General features: G+C 39.8%; 1 protein-coding gene across 1 annotated transcript in view; it reads right to left on the bottom strand.

The window, feature by feature from the left end:
• Positions 1–17984, bottom strand: part of cct6a (chaperonin containing TCP1, subunit 6A (zeta 1)) — a 31581-nt gene extending 13597 nt beyond the window's left edge. The window contains exons 1-11 of the mRNA XM_079835271.1: positions 17691–17984; positions 12297–12360; positions 9843–9977; positions 9583–9756; positions 6543–6646; positions 6009–6119; positions 5748–5907; positions 4392–4474; positions 3079–3175; positions 2858–3005; positions 122–255 (exon numbers count right to left, since the gene is read on the bottom strand). Of these exons, the coding sequence (XP_079691397.1) occupies positions 122–255; positions 2858–3005; positions 3079–3175; positions 4392–4474; positions 5748–5907; positions 6009–6119; positions 6543–6646; positions 9583–9756; positions 9843–9977; positions 12297–12360; positions 17691–17827 (1347 nt within the window). The 5' untranslated portion in view covers positions 17828–17984. The remainder of the gene's footprint in view (positions 1–121; positions 256–2857; positions 3006–3078; positions 3176–4391; positions 4475–5747; positions 5908–6008; positions 6120–6542; positions 6647–9582; positions 9757–9842; positions 9978–12296; positions 12361–17690) is intronic.
• Between the last annotated feature and the right edge of the window lie 450 nt (positions 17985–18434).

Here is an 18434-nt window from a genome sequence, read left to right on the forward strand (position 1 = left end):
GAAAACTAAAAAGGGGCAATAGTCTGGAAATACTTTTCCATACTTTGAGTAATTTTCAGGTCTGGAAAAGTTTGGAAAAAAAGAAAGCAAATGAAATCTTTCGGTATGTTTTTTGCAGTACCTTAGGGATGACGAGGAGGGCATCAGCAAATGCCTGCACACCCAGCTGGGCTCGACCCTTTACTTTGGGCTTATGATTAACCAAAGCATTAGCCACAGCCACCTCGAACGCACCGGCCCCGGGCACAACAGAACCTGCCAACACAGAGAACAAGATGAGAAAACCAGCAGCACAGTCTAACATCGCCTCTTGGGATCTCTAGTTAGCATTGCCATTAGCCGTTTCAGGTGAAGTTTTGATGTTGAATAAAATGCTTTCTTTAAGGCGAGACACTACAGGTGAATAGGGAATTTTTTTTAATTACAAGATATCACTGTGAAACTTCTCCAGTTTATTACTGGCATAAACATAAGAAAAAAATGTATTACAAGTTGTGTGTAAATTAATGTTTTTATATGCAAATGAGGCCTTATATACTTAAATATACGCTCATTTGCATACTTTTCCAAAAACAAAATCTGGAAATTGGAAAGGACCATGTTTAAAATTCTTGGTTCTATTTGTTGACATGTTAGATGAGAGGGCTTTTACAGAGGGGATTCTGGATATCTTATTTTGTGCTTTAGTAAATTAGAGAATACTGACAATAGCCTTAAAAAAAAAAAATCAATTTCCGCCATGTTTTTTGGAGTTAAAGGACCTATAACTCAGGATAGGAATGATATATCAACAAATCCCTCTGTAAAAGCCTTCAGAATATAGTTCAGTATAAGACTGCAAGAGTTGGTGCTTGTAGGTGCTACTGAAGTGGATATATCTGACTCTGAGTGTGAGGAAAAACTCATTTTGAGAAAACGGCCTTTAAAGTTTTATACTGTATAACTGCATACATTTCTATAAAACCCCCAACCTACAAACAAAATATATATTCAGTTAATTAATATCAGTAGTGTATAATATTTAAAACACGTGGAAATTGATAAATGAATAAATTATTAATAGCAATAGCTATTAGAGAACTACCTTAAGAGAACTACCTTAACAAACACCAGTCACAAAAACTGCAGATGAACTGTCCCTGTTTGTTGAATTGGTCCATCTATAACTATTTGAATCTAATTCTGACGGGGTTTCGTCGTCTAATCTGTTGTTGTTTACTTTCTTTTTACTAGCTCTTGCTACTTGGTCTTTTCTGTGAGCATTTATGAGCCGATTTCAGCGTTGTCTGCACTTTCTCTCAAGCACAGAATACACAAGCAAGCGGCAGCGCGTGAGAAATTCACATCGACCAATCAGATGTGGTTTTCGGCTACAAACTTTCGCGGTTGGTCAGTTCTACAAAGGAAATTGCCATATTTGGATTAGCCAGCGCTGTGTGTGAGACTGAGAGCTTTACAATGATACCAAGCATGACATGTTTCTGTGAATGGAGACGGCACGAGCGCTGCAATAACTTTTGATGATTTCGGGTAGAAATCTAAAGGCGCACGGTGACAATATATAATGAAATAACCACCTTAATGTGTAATGTTGACATTTTTTTTATTATGACATGAAAGCTTGCATGTTAAGGGAGCAAACTGGCCCAAAATTTCAAAATTGACCACTGCATTTCTGCGTGTCTCACCTTAAAAAAAAAGTGCTAATAAAAGTGTTTAAAGACTATGGACATTTTTCAAATGTATGTGATTATGTTGTAATCGGGAACAGGAATAAGTGCATGCTAAAACTAGTCAGTCTTATGCTGCGTTCACACCAAACGCGAATAGAGCGTCTGGCGCGAGTGATTTCAATGTTAAGTCAATGGAAAGGCGCGTTGACGCGCGTCTGGAGGCCCCGCGGCGCGAATGACGCGAATTGAGCGTCTTGCGCGATACGCACGTTACACGCGAATGGTGCTTTTGTGCATTCACGCGTTTAAAGCGAATTCGCGTCTGACGCCAGAGTTGAAAATTTTTAACTTTGCCGTCAATTCGCGCCGCGTTAACCAATCAGGAGGCTGCTTGCTGCGGTCACGTGGTAAAGTGACGTGATGAGAGACCCTGCATAATTTAAAAATACTACTATTGTGTCACAAAATGTAGTTTTAAGACTTTTTCAGGTGGGAATGTAGTTGTTTAAAGCTCAAATCTGTGGTTTATTTATAAAGAGCGCCTATTTAAAAAAAATGATAGTGTTTTTGGAGTTGTGAGATCCGGGCAATCACCGCTCATAACCCCGGCGAGAGCAGCCTTTCCTCGGCTAGACCTTCTGACGTTTACCACTGGCTCTGATGTCCTGTAGTGGTTCGTCTTGTGTGGATCTAATGGGCAATCTTTGGTGTCATGAATCTATAATTTGTTGTCTGCTAAATCGTTTTGACTGAGGGCAAAGAGAAATTTCATAAACTTATTTTTTAAGGATATTTAAATATACATGCAGTGAAGATAATGTAGGAGTTGCCTGGACCACATTTGTGTGGCTATTAATGTTTAATATATATTTTTAATGAAAATGAAAAGAGGCAGAGTGGTGTTTTATGACATTTCTCCTGGAGTGCCTTGAACGCGCGTAAATTTAGCTTCCAGCGCTCGATTTCTACGCGCGTCCAATTCGCGCGGACGCGCGAATGCATTCAAAATGTTTGCGCGTGAAACTAGACGCGGTAGACACAATTTTGACGCTCTATTCGCGTTTGGTGTGACTGCAGCATTATGATGTAGTAGTCTACACAGGAAGTGACTAACACTAGGGATGCTCAGAAGAAAAGTGGGTTTAAGATTGAAGAAAACGCCGCCTGAAGGCTTGGCTCCCTACCATCTTCAATGGCGTTTTTGACCGCCCTGAGTCCGTCTCTAACCGCATCTTTGATCTGTGTCAGGGTGTGCTTGTTGGGCCCTTTCACCAGCAGGGTCACGGAACGAGGGTTGCCACACTTCTCAATGAATGTGTACTTCTCCTCTCCCTGTGACAGAAAGCCACACATAAGTGACAATGAAGTGACATTCAGACTGTTGTTCAGAGTTGTGTGCACTCACCAGTGTGTGCTCGTACACAAGCCCAGCATGTCCCAAACACTCAGGCGTGAGATCGTCCACAGAGTTCATCGCTACACCACCGCATGCCAGAGACAGCCTTATGGGAAGAGAACATTTTGAATAGGAAGCAGGATTTTGCTTTTCCATTTTTTGACAGTAAAATGCAAAAAAACAAAAACTAACAATAAAACCATTTCCATATTGTTTCGATAAAACAATTACACCACATAAACCTAAAAAATTTGATTGTACTAGTTGTTTTGATGGGGTAAGCCAGGGCTTCTCAAAACCTTTGGGACAAGGGACCCCTTTATAGGATGGAAAATGCCCCCTCTCATAATTATAAAAAAAAGTTGTGATTGATTGAACCCACAGTGGGTGCAATGTGGGTGGGTGTAATGAACACAATATACTTGTTTTATTGGCATTAAATGGCTCCCATCTGTAAATATGGACTTTTTAATAATACAGCAGCAACAGGTCAAACTCAAGTTGTTTTGGTGGGGGAGTATCAGTCGCATTTTATTAGTACATTCAAAAACAATGTGGGGTCTTTTGGTTGGGCAATAATCTGACAGTTCAGCACAACACCAGTGTTGGGCTTCGCTCTCATTCGGCACAAATCTGAATATATCCATATTTGCATTAATTTGGATGCTAAACTTACTTATGTAAATGCTTTGTACGTCACTCGTGTCCCAATATCCACGTAAAATGTCATCCTTCACATGCGCAAACATGAGTTTGAATAACACCAGTGTGACGGTAAGGCGGTGGTCATGCTGATCAATTATAGGCCTGACTACATAATTTAAATTGAGCCAAATTTATATTTTTGGCTGTCTGCATTTTTATTTGGATGATGAATAGGCTGTGATGTTACATTAGGGAACTGATACGTTGTGTGTGGGCGCGATCACTTGGATTTTTTTCCTTATAGCAGCAGAAGCATCTTATTTATGGTCATAATAAGAGATTAAGATAAGAGCAAGACATCATTCAAAACAACAAATTGTCTATTTTTGTGTACATTCAAAATAACTAAATATTAAAGAAAAAGGATTTATCCCGTGATTTATCACACGCGTTATAGCATATATTGTATATAAAAAAAAGAAAGAAATCCCACCTTAATAGTCAAGCATATTTACAGTACAAACCTTGTCAGTGAACTATGAGGGCCAAAAAAAACCTACAAATAATCATTCATTAATCGTAATCGAGGCAAAGTGTTCAATTAATCAAGGTTTTGATTTTAGGTCATATCGTCCAGCCCTAAAAACTTTATGGGACCATAAACAATATTCTCTTACCTTTCCATGTTCCGTCTCTTTGCTCGGCGCAGTGCCACAATGCCCTCTTTGGCCAAAGCATCCAGAGAAAATGGATCAATACCCTGTATGAAATACACAATTTTGGTTTAAACTAAGTTATTTAGCAAGCTGAAAAAGTTCAAGGACACACTCCACATGTTTGATGAATACACATTGAAGTGAGTGTCATCCATTAAATGCATAAACAAAAACATTAAAGCTGCAGTCCGCAAGTTTTGCCTCGGTCGCCATCTCTGTTTGAAACCTGCAATTGCAGTTATTTGTGGAATTATCATCTTTATGTGGTTTGTGCATCGGCGTGGCTCCTCAGCGTGGATGAATCTAATGTTTTGAGGGGTTGTGTGAATGTCAGTCACAGCACTGGTGTGGAAACTGTACTTCGATCACAGATTCTACATCTTGGAAGTACGACCAAAATAAGAATTTTCACCGTATGACAAATGTCTGCCACTTATTCTGACCAACTGAGGAAAAAAAGGCATTACAATAAATTGCGCTACCAACTGTGATTAAATCTAACGATTGCTTAGCTCGCATCACATCAAACCGTGCAAATTATTATTATTGTTATACTTTCTCAAATTGTTAATGTTATCAACATGAGCATTGTGTGACTGTATTTAGTGTGCATTGGCGTTACCTTTAGACTTCAGTTTAATCTTTTGCTTTTGACGATGGGTGAATCTGCAGTTGTCACTGATGATTGCTGTTTGGACCTTTCTGGATTATAATCCGCCATCAAAATGATACATTTAATTATTCCAGCTGCTGTGAGAAAAGGCTATAAATGATCCAGCATCCTCACATGCGATAGCCTACTAGCCGGACTCCTCCTTTATATACACAGACGCAACGAAATGACGCAAAGACAAACACCGCCATGCTCGAATTTCTCGCAGAAACCCACCAGTACCACATTACTACAAGCTTACCGTTGTGAATCGGGCTAAGGTAAGGATTTTGAGTACTGCAGAAGAACTTGCTCAAATTGATTTTGGATAATTAACCAAAAAAAGTTACGGACTGCAGCTTTAAAAAACACTTTCTACATGAAAATGTGAGAAGTTCCACAATGGGCAGGGGGTCAGACAATTTTCTCAGTGTTTTTAAACCAGTGGTTATTACACTGCATCTACATCATTGCATCAAAAGCAAATTACGCCAATTTTAATTTAAATGATGCCTTGTAATGATTATGTGGATGAACTTAACCTGTTAATTCTAGGGGTCTGTACACGAACCCCAAGACTGGCCAATACTAATGGTGATGCTTGCCTTAAAAGAAAAAGGATGCAAAATAATATATTCTACAAACAAACAAAAAAAACACATTACCTTCTGATTGAGGACCACAAAGCCTTTCTTAGTATCTCCACACACTTTATTCTTTAGATCAATTATTTTCTTCACACGATCTTCAATGAACTTCCTTTCAGCCTTCACCAGCTTGTCTCTCTCATCCGCACTCTTGTAGAAGAACCCAGAGTTCACTTCTCTGTGAAAACAGCCAATCGTTTAGTAACAGATTCATAGATGAACAGCAACACCCAGTAACCTACTATAAATTAATTCAATATGACCGTATGTAAAGCCTACGTTTTCTCATATTCCAAAGAAACGTTGCAAGTGAGAATAAAGGCGTCCTCCACCCTCTTCTTCATGTCAGGATGTCTGGATCCATGGTCCAACACCAGTCCTCTGATCAGTCTAAGCATGAATAAACCCAAACAGTTGTGAATGGAACAATTCCTCTGTGCTGCAATCCCTATTCAGTCCATGAACCGGGTTACTTTTCCTCACAGGGAAATCAAGGGGACTTTATACATTAATAACTTGAGCAGAGGCCAGAAATTCAAGCTTAAGCAGACATTTCTTCTTTTATCCATCAACCATAAAACTGGCATAGCACACAGACATTTGATTAATAAACGAAAGACTTGGAATACAGTCCAGAAGCCGTATAGTTATACACCTCCAATCGTCACTCTTTCATTATATGGAAAAGACTGGCCATTAATCTAAATATTCCCTTTTTGTGCTACTCAGAAGTCAGTCTGTCATGTATAAAACTATTCCTTTAAGAAAATCCTACAATCCACACAAGAGAGGAAAGCATTCTACGAGTCTTACTGTGTATCACTGTCAGTTTTGTGTCTCATCTCCATGATCTCCACCATGTAGAGGTCGATGGGCTCGTTTGGCTTCTTGATAGCCAGAACGGCGTCCACCACAGCCTGAAGAAAAAGCACAAGTTACAGGCGAATATAAATGTACTGGGGAAATATGTCCTATTCAATTAATATTGAGCCTTTTAAAGGGTCATGAAGTGCATTTTCAGATCTTTATGTTTATATAGCTCTAAAACTATTTAAGCTAGGGCTGGGCCGAAAAACAACATCATATCGAATCGCGATACAATTAATGTTGATAACCATGATAAGCAAATATAAACGTACTGGGGAAATATGTCCTATCCAATTAATACTGAGCATTTTAAAGGGTCATGAAATGCATTTTCAAATCTTTATGTTTATATAGCTCTAAAACTATTAAAGCTAGGGCTGGGCCGATAAACCATATATTGAATCGCGATAAAATTCATGTAGATAACGATGATAAGCTCTGGACATTTTTACTCGATATGGATTCATGTAACAAATCACACAACAGAAATAAATGCGACAACCACCATGCGAAATTTCACACTGCCAACGTTTGTCTCACACAGCTGAACCGTATTGCAAATACAGACGAATATCGCCCATTCGATCACATTTTTCGGTGTTCTCCTCCAACCCCTGTATGTCTCGTGCTTTGATTTATGATGGGCAGCATGCATCTGCTGCGATGCGACAGTGTCCCCTTCTGTCCCAAACACATGCATAGAACAGGATGTATATACTTCGTATTAGAGCTGCAACTAACGATTATTTTTTCTGTCGACTAATCTAACGATTATTTTTTCGATTAGTCGACTAATCTAACGATTATTTTTTCCAGATTAATCTTATTATTCTTTTTTACTGATTATTGTATTTCAAAGAGGGTAGTGAATTTGTATATTATTTTAACATGAAATCAATGAATGATGACAATATTAATTGTATTTCAGGAAGGGTAGTGTACATAGTATGCCATTTTATAATTAAATATGTGAACACAAGAAGCTTTTTAAACATAATATATAATGATACTATTCATCATAAAATGTATACAGAGTAGGCCTAATTAGGAAAAGTTGTTTACTATAGTAGTTGAGTATGATTTACTTATTGATTTGTGTCAATAGTAAACGAAAATGCACTTGTATTTATCTGCAAAAGGTTCACATACAGGAGCTTTCAGCATAGTGTTAATGTATAACTAGTCGTCTATTTTGAAGATACATGTGCATAAACAACGACTAAAGCTGCCAGAAGTTTTTGCCCAAACTTCAAAGACACATTTAAATGATTAAAGCTAGAGGCATATCTTAACTGTAATGTTACTTTAATCATGTAAACTACCTATATACAGCAAGTTATTATGCATATGTGTTTGGGACAGAGGGGAACCAGGTCGCATTAACAGGAGATATATGCAGCCCATAATAAATAAAAGCACGAGACGTACTGGGGTCGGAGAAGAACCCCGGAAAATGTGACCGTCTGTTGCAATACACGCGTGGCGCGTTCAGCTGCGCGAGAGAACACTGGCAGCAGGGTTGCCAGGTTTACACAACAAAACCCACCCATTCGTTACTCAAAACTAGCCCAAAACAAGCCCAATCGCGTTTCGGGGAGGTTCTCTGGTAAACATCGCGTTCGGGGGGTTAAATATGTGTGTTTTTTTGCTTCAACCCGCGGACATGAGACACAGCCCGCGGCAACAGTGTAGAAGTAGCCCAATTCCGCGGAAAAAAGCGGACTTGGCAACACTGACTGCAGTGTGAAAGCTCCCGCTCTCCACGCGCACAGCTCCTGCTCTGCCACCGCGTGCAGTGTGAAACCGGCGTTACAGAGCGAACAAAGCACAGTTTTATTCGGCTTCTGTTTAAAGTACTCCCACACTTTTGAATGCCGCGGTCTGGCTTTATATGATAAATTATCATTTTCACTATGCCCGGGAGCAGAAGCTGCCATTATTCTAGATCTTCTGTTCCATTCTAGAACGTAAATAATGTGCCGCCGACGCGTCGACGCATTTCACGCACGTCGACGTATTTTCGTAGTCGACGTCATCGACGACGTCGACGCGTCGTTGCAGCCCTACTTCGTATACATGATAAAAGTAACCTTGAAGTTAGGATATGCCTCATAGGATATGTTTTTAATCACTTGCACACTCGCGCATGCAGTGTGAAACCGGCGTTAGCTTGCACATCAAAGTACACGCGGCAAAGAAAACTCGACACGAGAAGGAAAAAATTAGTAGAACGTTAAATTGAAAGTGAAATTAACCTTGCGTTATCAAAAGATGATGAAATTGTCGATAAAAGGTAGCACAAATTCAGTTACACATTTGAACCGCGCCAGAGACCATTTATCCTCTCGGGTCAAAGTCCAAACACGAGTGCAGCGCGAGCTCACCACAGCAGAACCGTTTACGCTGATCGGTCTCGGTCACATGACACTAAACAGCATCCAGTGAGAAGCGCGTGAATTCAGCGAAAAACACAAGTGTGAGTTACAGTAACTCAAACGTTAATGGAATTTAAAGCATGTTGCTACCATGTTAAGCACTTGATGACATTTTAATATGATGCTATGAGTGCATTACAGTATAAAACATGTGATTTCCTCTTTCCAGTAGGTGGCGCTACGACTATAACTGAGTATTGGCCTGTAGAAACACATTCCTCTTTGACAGTATACGCGCAGTGTTGGAAATATTAAATTATTCGCTGAATTTTGTGCCCATGATAATTCGTGGACGTACTGTATTAGTGTATCTCGGCACATGTCTTTTGGGGGGGGAAATCATTCTAGAGTTTGCTTGGAGGTATGAATCTTGCAGTGTTTTTATTGTAGTGTAAACCTAATACATGGACATTTTGATCATCCATTTCATGACCCCTTTGAAGACAATGCCATGGTCACAACTTGTGATACAGTGACAAGCAATACATCCTTTTTCCTCAATGTTAAAATGATTTTCTGTCTGTATTAGATATTCAAACAAGGTTTCTCACCTCTGTTAGTAAATCGGCCAGCTCCACATGCACCTTGGTTCTGAGTGAGGTCCTGGCTACATTGATGAGAGTCTCTCTGTCCATCTCCTTCATGACCTTTACCTCTTCCAGCACCTCAAGGGCTTTTTCCTTAGCAGCCTCAAATCCCTCAGCAATTACCCTGGGGTGAAGACCCTTCAGACAAGAAAAAGACAGCTTTAAAGGGGAACATGGCTTTTTAACACCAGATAAAGGTAGAAATATGAGAAGCGCATGTAAACCTCGGAAACATAGAGGTCTGCCTGCTTGAGGAGCTCTCCGATAATAAGCACGTTGGATGTTGTGCCATCTCCCGTGATGTCATCCTGGGCCGTGGCCACCTTGGCAATCAATGAAGCAGTGGGATGCTGGATTTGCTGGAAAAAGAAACACAAAATCTCAGGAATAAATGCCATTTCACAGAGGGGCTTGAATAAAGGGGAATTAATAATCCTTCACAGACAAGCTGATTGGCTGATCCTGCAGCCAATGAGATTGCAGGCTCCATTATGTAGTCTGGTTCAGGCTGCACCCAAAATCACATACTTCCCTACTATATAGTGGGCGAAAAACAGTATTTGACAAAAGTTGTATGTCCGAATTCACAGTACTCCGAGTAGGCAAAAAGTGCCCGGATGACCTACTTCCGGTGAGATTCTGAAGTGTGCATACGATGGACACTTTACTATCACACAAGGCCAAGGGAGAGGATTTATGAATGGTAGTGGAGCAAAACAACTGACAGAGGTCACATGATAATGACAACATGCTGAATGTAGTATGTCTTGATTACATTCGTACTTCACACACTCATACTATATAGAACTTACTTTTTTTTTAGCGGTCGTGAATTAATTATTCCAAATATGAACCTACTCAGAGTACGCAATTTTAGACATAGCCTCTATGTGATTATATAGGTCTTCTGTACCGCAGCCAAAGGATGACAGAAAACAGGATGCTGCGTTAATTACGTTAAATATTTTTAACACAATAAACAAAAAAAACAAAAAAAAAAAAAAAAGAGTAACGCAAAATTAACTAATTGTGCGTTCACACCAGACGCGACTTGCGCAAATAAATTGCGCTATTCGCGCGTAGTTGGACGCTGGAACATTGCGTTTCCTCGCTTCATTCACACGTGACAATCACTTCACAACAGACATGAATTTGTGTCATGGAAAGGGCTTCTGCCAGGTGGCTTTAATCTCGTTGCGAAATAGCGGGCATGGAGTAAGCTCATAACGAATAAGCTCAATTTGCCGGCTTTAGCTAGCTGTAGTCTCATATATTATATATATAATATATATATAAGCTCAAATTGAGTAAAGAGCTTTTTTACGATCGAACAGCTCCGGGTATCCACATATGATTGTCCTCATTGTTGTCACTACTAGAGAAGCTCCTGATTGGTTAACGCAGTGCGAATATATAACGCGCCGTGTCATTTGCGCCGCAGAATGTCTATTTGCGTCTTTGCATTGACTTAACATGTAAATCACTCGTGCTTAACACTTGATTCATGTCTGGTGTAAACGCACCATAAGAGTAGATGTAAACATTTGCTACAATGGTACAATAAGTAAAAATAAAAATTAAATGCAAGTGGAAATAATGTTGCATAAGTGGTTGACAAACCCACTTGAAGGTGCATACTGCCACCTACTGCACGACACTAAAGGTAAAATAAAGGATTAGTTTCTTTCCCCGCCATTGATGGAAATGTACGGCTTTCCGTGTTGTCACTGTTATACGGTAGGGGGTGCTATTACACATCTTCTGAAAGAGTACTGAATCTCCAGATCAAAACACAGGAAAAAATGAGCAGAAACAAGCGCTATCATATGCAAGCATATACATAACGTGATCATCAACAATAAACAGCAGATACATCACAACTGCCTCATGTTACTGAATGAATTGTCGACCCAGGACGAGCTGTAGGACTGAAGCTTTGGGGGTGTTGATGGACTCCATCTGTGTTTGATCATCATTCTTAATACGATCTGGACGCAGTCTGACAAAAACATGATTTTCCCAGCTCTTTGCTCAAAACGTAGCTTTTTTTAAATGAAACTTACCACACTTCGAGTGTTGATAAAAATAAAGCATGAAGCTAGAATAAAACTTTTTTGTTTGTTTGTTTGTTTAAAAGCAGAGGCTGTTCTTTCTTTTGATATATTGCATGTTCAGATGTTCATACAACAAAATATTCTGAGGGACATGAAACTGTCAAAAATGCTGGCGGTGACTGGCAACTTTTCTTCTTTTTCTTTTTAAATGCTGGCAGGGAAAGAGTTTTTTTATGCTTATACAGTCCCTAGTTTAAACAAGCTTGTTAAATGAGCCATAATCAACTGCACTTGCACCGTCACAGACGGTTGACAAGTAACGTCACAGTTACAATAAACGTGGACACTAAAGAGACGTTACTACTGACTGCAGCCAGAGAAATAAACTGCAATGCCCATGATGTAAGAGTGTTACAGGGAGACAGCTGATCGTCCTTGCAGTGCAAACCCACGTGTAACCATGTATGGACGTGCTCGAGAACTTGTAAACTCACTCGTCCACCAAGGCATTTGCAACTCACAGCGAGAACCGGTGCCACATGAGGACGAGATGTTCATTTAAATACATGCACATGTTAAGAACCTTGCTGGAAATAAACAGATGAAAGTGAGTAAAGCTCTTACCATCTCATGCAGCAGAACATTCCCATCTTTAGTGAGCTTGATGTCTCCTGCACCAGACACAAGCCTGTGAAATGAACAGAACAACTTGTTTAGGGTTGAAAAGGGATGCTCATATTGGCTGTTTAACCATTAAGCGAAAGTAGGAATTTTGACCGATTAATACTATCAGTTAAGCGGTTTAAAAGTTTGGAAAATAAAAATATGCTATTTAATAAAGCAATGGATTAAAAAGTAGGCCTACTCTGTGGGACCATTTCACCCACAAAATATCCTACGCGGTATTAAAATACAGCAGTAGTACAAGCTCTAAACTAGTGGAAAGCAAATGAAAGGCGCTTCCCGAGGCTGGCCGCTCTAGCTAGGCGTTATCTCTGTATTTCTGTATATCTTCTGAAGCCTTGTTTAAGGCTTTTCGTAGTGTGCTTTTGGTCAAGTTTACTAAAGTAAATATTGTCACGCATGTTCCTCATCGCTGTTTCCTGATGGGTTTATAGAACAATTACTCCGAGTCGCCCTCTGTCGTTTCAAAGAATAGCACAACGGCGAGCGTGTCGAGTAAACACTTCCCCAAACGGACATGGTGTGCAGTCAGCGGAGACAGACGAAAGTATAAACAAGGCTTGAGAGGATGTTTTCGGTCAACAGGCTGCGCTCCAGACTAACCCACATCACTTAGACATGTACTTTAAAAAAACAAACAAAAAAAAACAGTCAAGCTGTGGATTGAGGTAGGCATGCTATTTTTATTTGACAGAAGAAAAAAAAAAACTATTCCGGTTCTTCAAAGCTTCAAACGGATTCAGTGTTTCCGTTGTCATCTTAAAGGATTAGTTCACTTTTAAATAAACTTTTGCTGATAATTTACTCACCCTCGTCATCCAAGATGTCCATGTCTTTCTTTCTGCAGTCGAAAAGAATTTAAGGTTTTGGATGAAAACAGTCCAGGGTTTTCCTCCATATAATGGACTTCAATGGGCCCCAAACGGTTCAAGGTCCAAATGACAGTTTCAGTGCTGCTTCAAAGGGCTTTAAACGATACCAGGCGGTGATAAGGGTCTTATCTAGCGAAACCATCAGTTTCTGCGAGAAACCGAGCAGTATTTATGCTATTATTTAACCTCTTAACAGACGAACGTGATCATCTCTGAGCTCAGCCATTACTTCCGCTAAGTGAGGTCAAAATACGAGCGTGGTCATAGATATATCATTGTAGATGCCTCATTCTACTGATCCGTACAAGCGCTAATGAGGTATCTACGTATACATCTATGACCACAATCTATTTTGACCTCACTTAGCGGAAGTAATGGCTGAGTTCAGAGATAATCACGTTCGTCTGTTAAGAGGTTAAATAATAGCATAAATACTGCTGGGTTTCTCGCAGAAACTGATGGTTTGTCTAGATAAGACCCTTATTCATCATCTGGTATCGTTTAAAGCCCTTTGAAGCGACACTGAAACTGTCATTTGGACCTTAAACCGTTTGGAGCCCATTGAAGTCCATTATATGGAGAAAAACCCTGGACTGTTTTCATCCAAAACCTTAATTTATTTTCGACTGCAGAAAGAAAGACATTTATTTAAAAGTGAACTAATCCTTTAATTTATTAATTATTTAAAGTGAAAAATATTTAGTGTAGGCATATTTATTTTATTCAGTTTTTCTCTTGTCAGAAACGCTGCAGGTGCGTGAACATTTGATAATGTTTGAATCCAGGTTCTGTTGTTGATCTGATCTGTATACTGCGGTTTTCACAGTAAAATAAACCCGTGGGGGGAAAAAAAGTGTCTTTTAACCTGCACAGACACTCGTCAATTGTATATTTATTTAATGCCAATTCAATATTATAATCTTATCAGATAGCGGTTAATAAGCGGATAATGAGCGCCGGTTGTCGGTCTGGAAAATTAACCGAAATGAGCATCCCTAGACAAGAGGAATGAGGAAGTGCTGCATGGAGCATCATGTTCAAGATGTCATGTTTGTTGTGTTGCGTTCACTTTATATCCATTCACATAGCTCCAGCCTTTGATTATACACTTACCCTACTAGGGGTGGCACAGTACATTGAAAAAACCAAACCGTTCGGCTCGCTTGTCTCGGTTCGGAGTGTGTGCGTCTCGCGGTTTGACGCATGCGCAATGTATCCTCCTGCCCGTATATTACCTCAGCGTCCTTTTCGCGCGAAATAAGAGGTGTGTGTTTGTGTGGACATACAGTAAAGTAAAAGTGGAGTGCTGCAGGTCACGTGTAGAAATGCAAGTGGGAGAGATAAGGAAGACTGCCCGGAGTTGTTGGAGGATGCGCTAGCGTCGTATAGCAGGCAGGGCAGATGCAGTGCGGAGAGCGGGAGCCGCGCCGCGCGCCCGTTGCACATACACACACTGGCAGTTATTGTCTTGCGAGACGCGCAGCTGAACCGCGGCTCGTGTATTGCAAATACAGACAAATATAGTCCATTGTCACATTTTCCGGTGTTCTCCTCCGACCCCGGTCTGTCTCGTGCTTTGATTTATGAGCATATATCTGTTGCAAATGTGACCGTGTTCCCCTTGTCTCGTACAGTAGTTCACAAGATAAATGTGTTGAGTGTCTAATAAAACATCATATATTAAAGCATATTTGGCGTTTCCATGGTTTCTACAAAATAAAAGGAAATCGAGGGCGCTGGTACGATGTCATTGATAGGCGATGCACGCACATGGTCCATGTCCTGGGGTCCGTTCTTCGTTCCTCGCTAACTCAGTTAGCTGGATTTGATTGTTGATGATTTGGCATGATCTTGGATTGCTTGGTTCCTCGATGCTCATCCTGGACTTGCTGTCATAGCAACAGGTCCGTAAGCTTAAACCTTATTTCATATAAACAGGATTAGATTGCATCTTGAGGTGATACTTAAAATCTGTCCCAGCCACTGCTACTTTATTACAAGAGTTCATTACTGAACCTGGGGCAATGCTAATTTAAATAATAATAATAATAGTATTATTAAATTATTTGAAAATAATATTATAAATGTTGTGTAAAAGGTGACAGCCACTTGATTGAGAGATTTATTTGTGATGGAATAATTACTTTATGATTTTATTGGAGTCTTACACACGTTGTAGTTACTTTGAGCCATGCATTCATTTGAGTGATGAAGGATATTATGGGATGGCTTGATGCAGAGAACTTGATCTTAAGAAATTTAAATTAATGTTATCACGTAACAAATCTGTTTCAAATTGAATTAAAGATTAAATTAATTGCCAATTACAACATTGAAAAAAAATGTAAAGGGTGTACAAATACTACAAAATCGTGAATATAAATAATTACGACTCATGTTTTAATCGTTGATCTATTTTAATGTTTATGTTGGTTTGGTCGTTTGGCTGTTTCCTAAAGGTCCAGAAATTTGTGGGGTTTTTTGTGTAATTTGTCATGTTTTTTGCCAGGTGGCTATTTTAATTATATGATGTCATAACGTTGTCTTGACACCAGCCAATCGCTGCACTGCTGGTCATATCGATGCATCTGCTCTCTTCAGGGAACGCGCAGTAACCACCTCGGGAGTGCATTATTATTCTAATAATTGAACGGCCCGGAGTCAATTATTCCGCTTATACTACGGTTACCACACCGTAGTCAAGACATCGATCCGATTATATATTTAATGGGATTAGTCCGGTTTTTGTACTTAAATCGCTATTGTGAGTAGGACTATTTCTTCCGCGTCTCATCCAACAGCTCTTTTGCTAGTTCCGAAACGTCATTTTAAAGCTGTTAACGAAGGCTTGAGCCGTTGATAGCATTCTACTGCAGTTATTAATAAAGTTATTAGAATGAGAGAGAGAGAGAGAGAGAGAGAGAGAGAGAGAGAGAGAGAGAGAGAGAGAGAGAGAGAGAGAGAGAGAGAGAGAGAGAGAGAGAGCTTGTGTGAATTAGGCTACCTCTGTGCGTCTCTAAACAGCGCAGTTATTACCTCGCTAGTGAAAAAATGTCACGTGTAGCCTTTAAGTTGCTCCACTATATAGGCGAACTGATCAAATCGTCAGGGCAGCTCTGACAGCTTTTTGTGCAAACTGTAGTGCGTGTGCGAGCATGTGTGATTTCAGTAATGAGACAGAAAAGCTTGCCTTTGTTGTATCTGGACTGTCTAATACTGCTGCCGCCCAGTTGTTGAACGTTTTATATTCACTGTAAAAATTAAGATTTACTTTAGGAAAATCGTCTGTCATATTGTTGTTTTCTAGTCCTGTAATTTCCGTTATTACAGTTAACTATGCGCAGTGATATGGAACTGTAATGCGGTCAAGAGAGCTGCCTGGAACTACGTTCGCTGTGCGTCTCCCAGAAAATAACTGCACACTTCAGAACGTTCATCAGCCAATCAGATTCAAGCATTCAACGGCCCCGTAGTATAATCTTAGATCATTTAATCCAATCTGCAAATTCGTTTGAAGAACCAAATTAGCCAGAGTTCAGTTATCACGATTAGAAGATCTGGGATCCGTCAAATCAAAGACGTATTAAGCGAGGTACTAAGATCGGATCCCTGGTTTAAATCCCTTATTTCTCTGGATTTAAACATTTCGGAAACGCGGGACACTAGTCAACAAAACATAACATTGTTCTGGTGGTTTTTGCATATTTTAATCCAAAATCTTACATATTGTACCTTTAATAAGGTATTATTATTTATTGACACGAATTGAAGGGGAAGAAATTGCGTTCAATTGTCTTTATTATACACTAATGTGTTTTCGTATGTGTATTTTAAATTAATATCATTCGTATGCTTAGGATAATCCTTACATGACAGTTTGGGGAGAGACGATTTTGAGGGAGGACCCGCTTTGCCATGACAACGGGAGTTATTTTGATTAAAGATGGGCACATAAATGCCAAGCAAATACTTTATATTAAATATTCCATACAAAACAATATCCCTTATTTTTTTATTAGGCCTACATGTTGACTTTAACTATTGAAGACAACCGTTCGTTTTTTTTTATTTATCTTATTGTTCGTGCGTAGTAGCATTAAAATAAAATCTTGACGATACCAAAGTTCTGCAAACAAGTAACGTATTAAAGAAATGTCCACTTCCATCACAGATTATAAACAAAAGAGCTCCTGATCAGATGCATTATAACTAAAAGTGTGTTGTCACGATGAGTTGATAGCCCTGATGCTAACTTTATGACAGCCAGTGGGTGCTAAAATTGTCTGGAAACTTACACTTTAATTTAATAAAGAGTTTTTCCGCAATATATTGCGTTTTGACAGGTCACAGTTGCGGGGGAAAGTGCGTAAACGCCGGAGCACATGCTGGACTCAACCGGCTAGCGGATTGTCGGGTGACGCGCACGTGCTAACAAAGCGGCGCCGCGGCAGGACAAACTCACATTTTCATGGTTCCTTTGGGTCCCAGGTTACTCTTCAGCACGTCCTGGAGCCCCCGGGCGGCACTGATGTTCACCGCCAGAGCCGCATGAGCCCGGGCCACCTCTGCTTTCGGGTTTAGTGCTTTAACCGCGGACATTCTGCTGAAAACCGGAGCACAGCTTCACGGGGAAAGAGGAAGAGAAGCTAAAGCTAACGGGCAGGCGTCTAGAAGCTTCCACGCCCTCTTCCTCTTCTTCTTTTGCGGCAGGATTGCTGCACTACTGCCCTCTACTGTCCTACACTTATTCGCATGTCCAGTCCAGTCCAGTCTTTTCGAGAACATTCACTCGACCCTCCCTTCTTCTAAACTGCCTGCACATTTTAGAATAATTGTAACATTGTTCTCTATTCGTCCTCTTTACTCATCGTTTAAGTGAATTTCTCACATGATGTAAGAATATGTGACGCTGGACCACAAAACCAGTCATAAGGGTCAATTATTTTGAATTGTGATTTATTCATACAATAAATAATCTTTCCATTGATGTATGGTTGTGACAATATTTGTCTGAGATACAACTATTTGAAAATCTGGAATCTGAGGGTGCAAAAAAAACCTAAATATTGAGAAAATCACCTTTAAAGTTGTCCAAATGAAGTCCTTAGCAATGAATATTACTAATAATAATACATTTTTGATATATTTATGGTTGGAAATGTACAAAATATCTTCATGGAACATGATCTTAATATCCTAATCATGT

Source organism: Gobio gobio (genome assembly GCF_949357685.1).
Source record: "Gobio gobio genome assembly, chromosome: 14".
NCBI lineage: Eukaryota > Metazoa > Chordata > Actinopteri > Cypriniformes > Gobionidae > Gobio > Gobio gobio.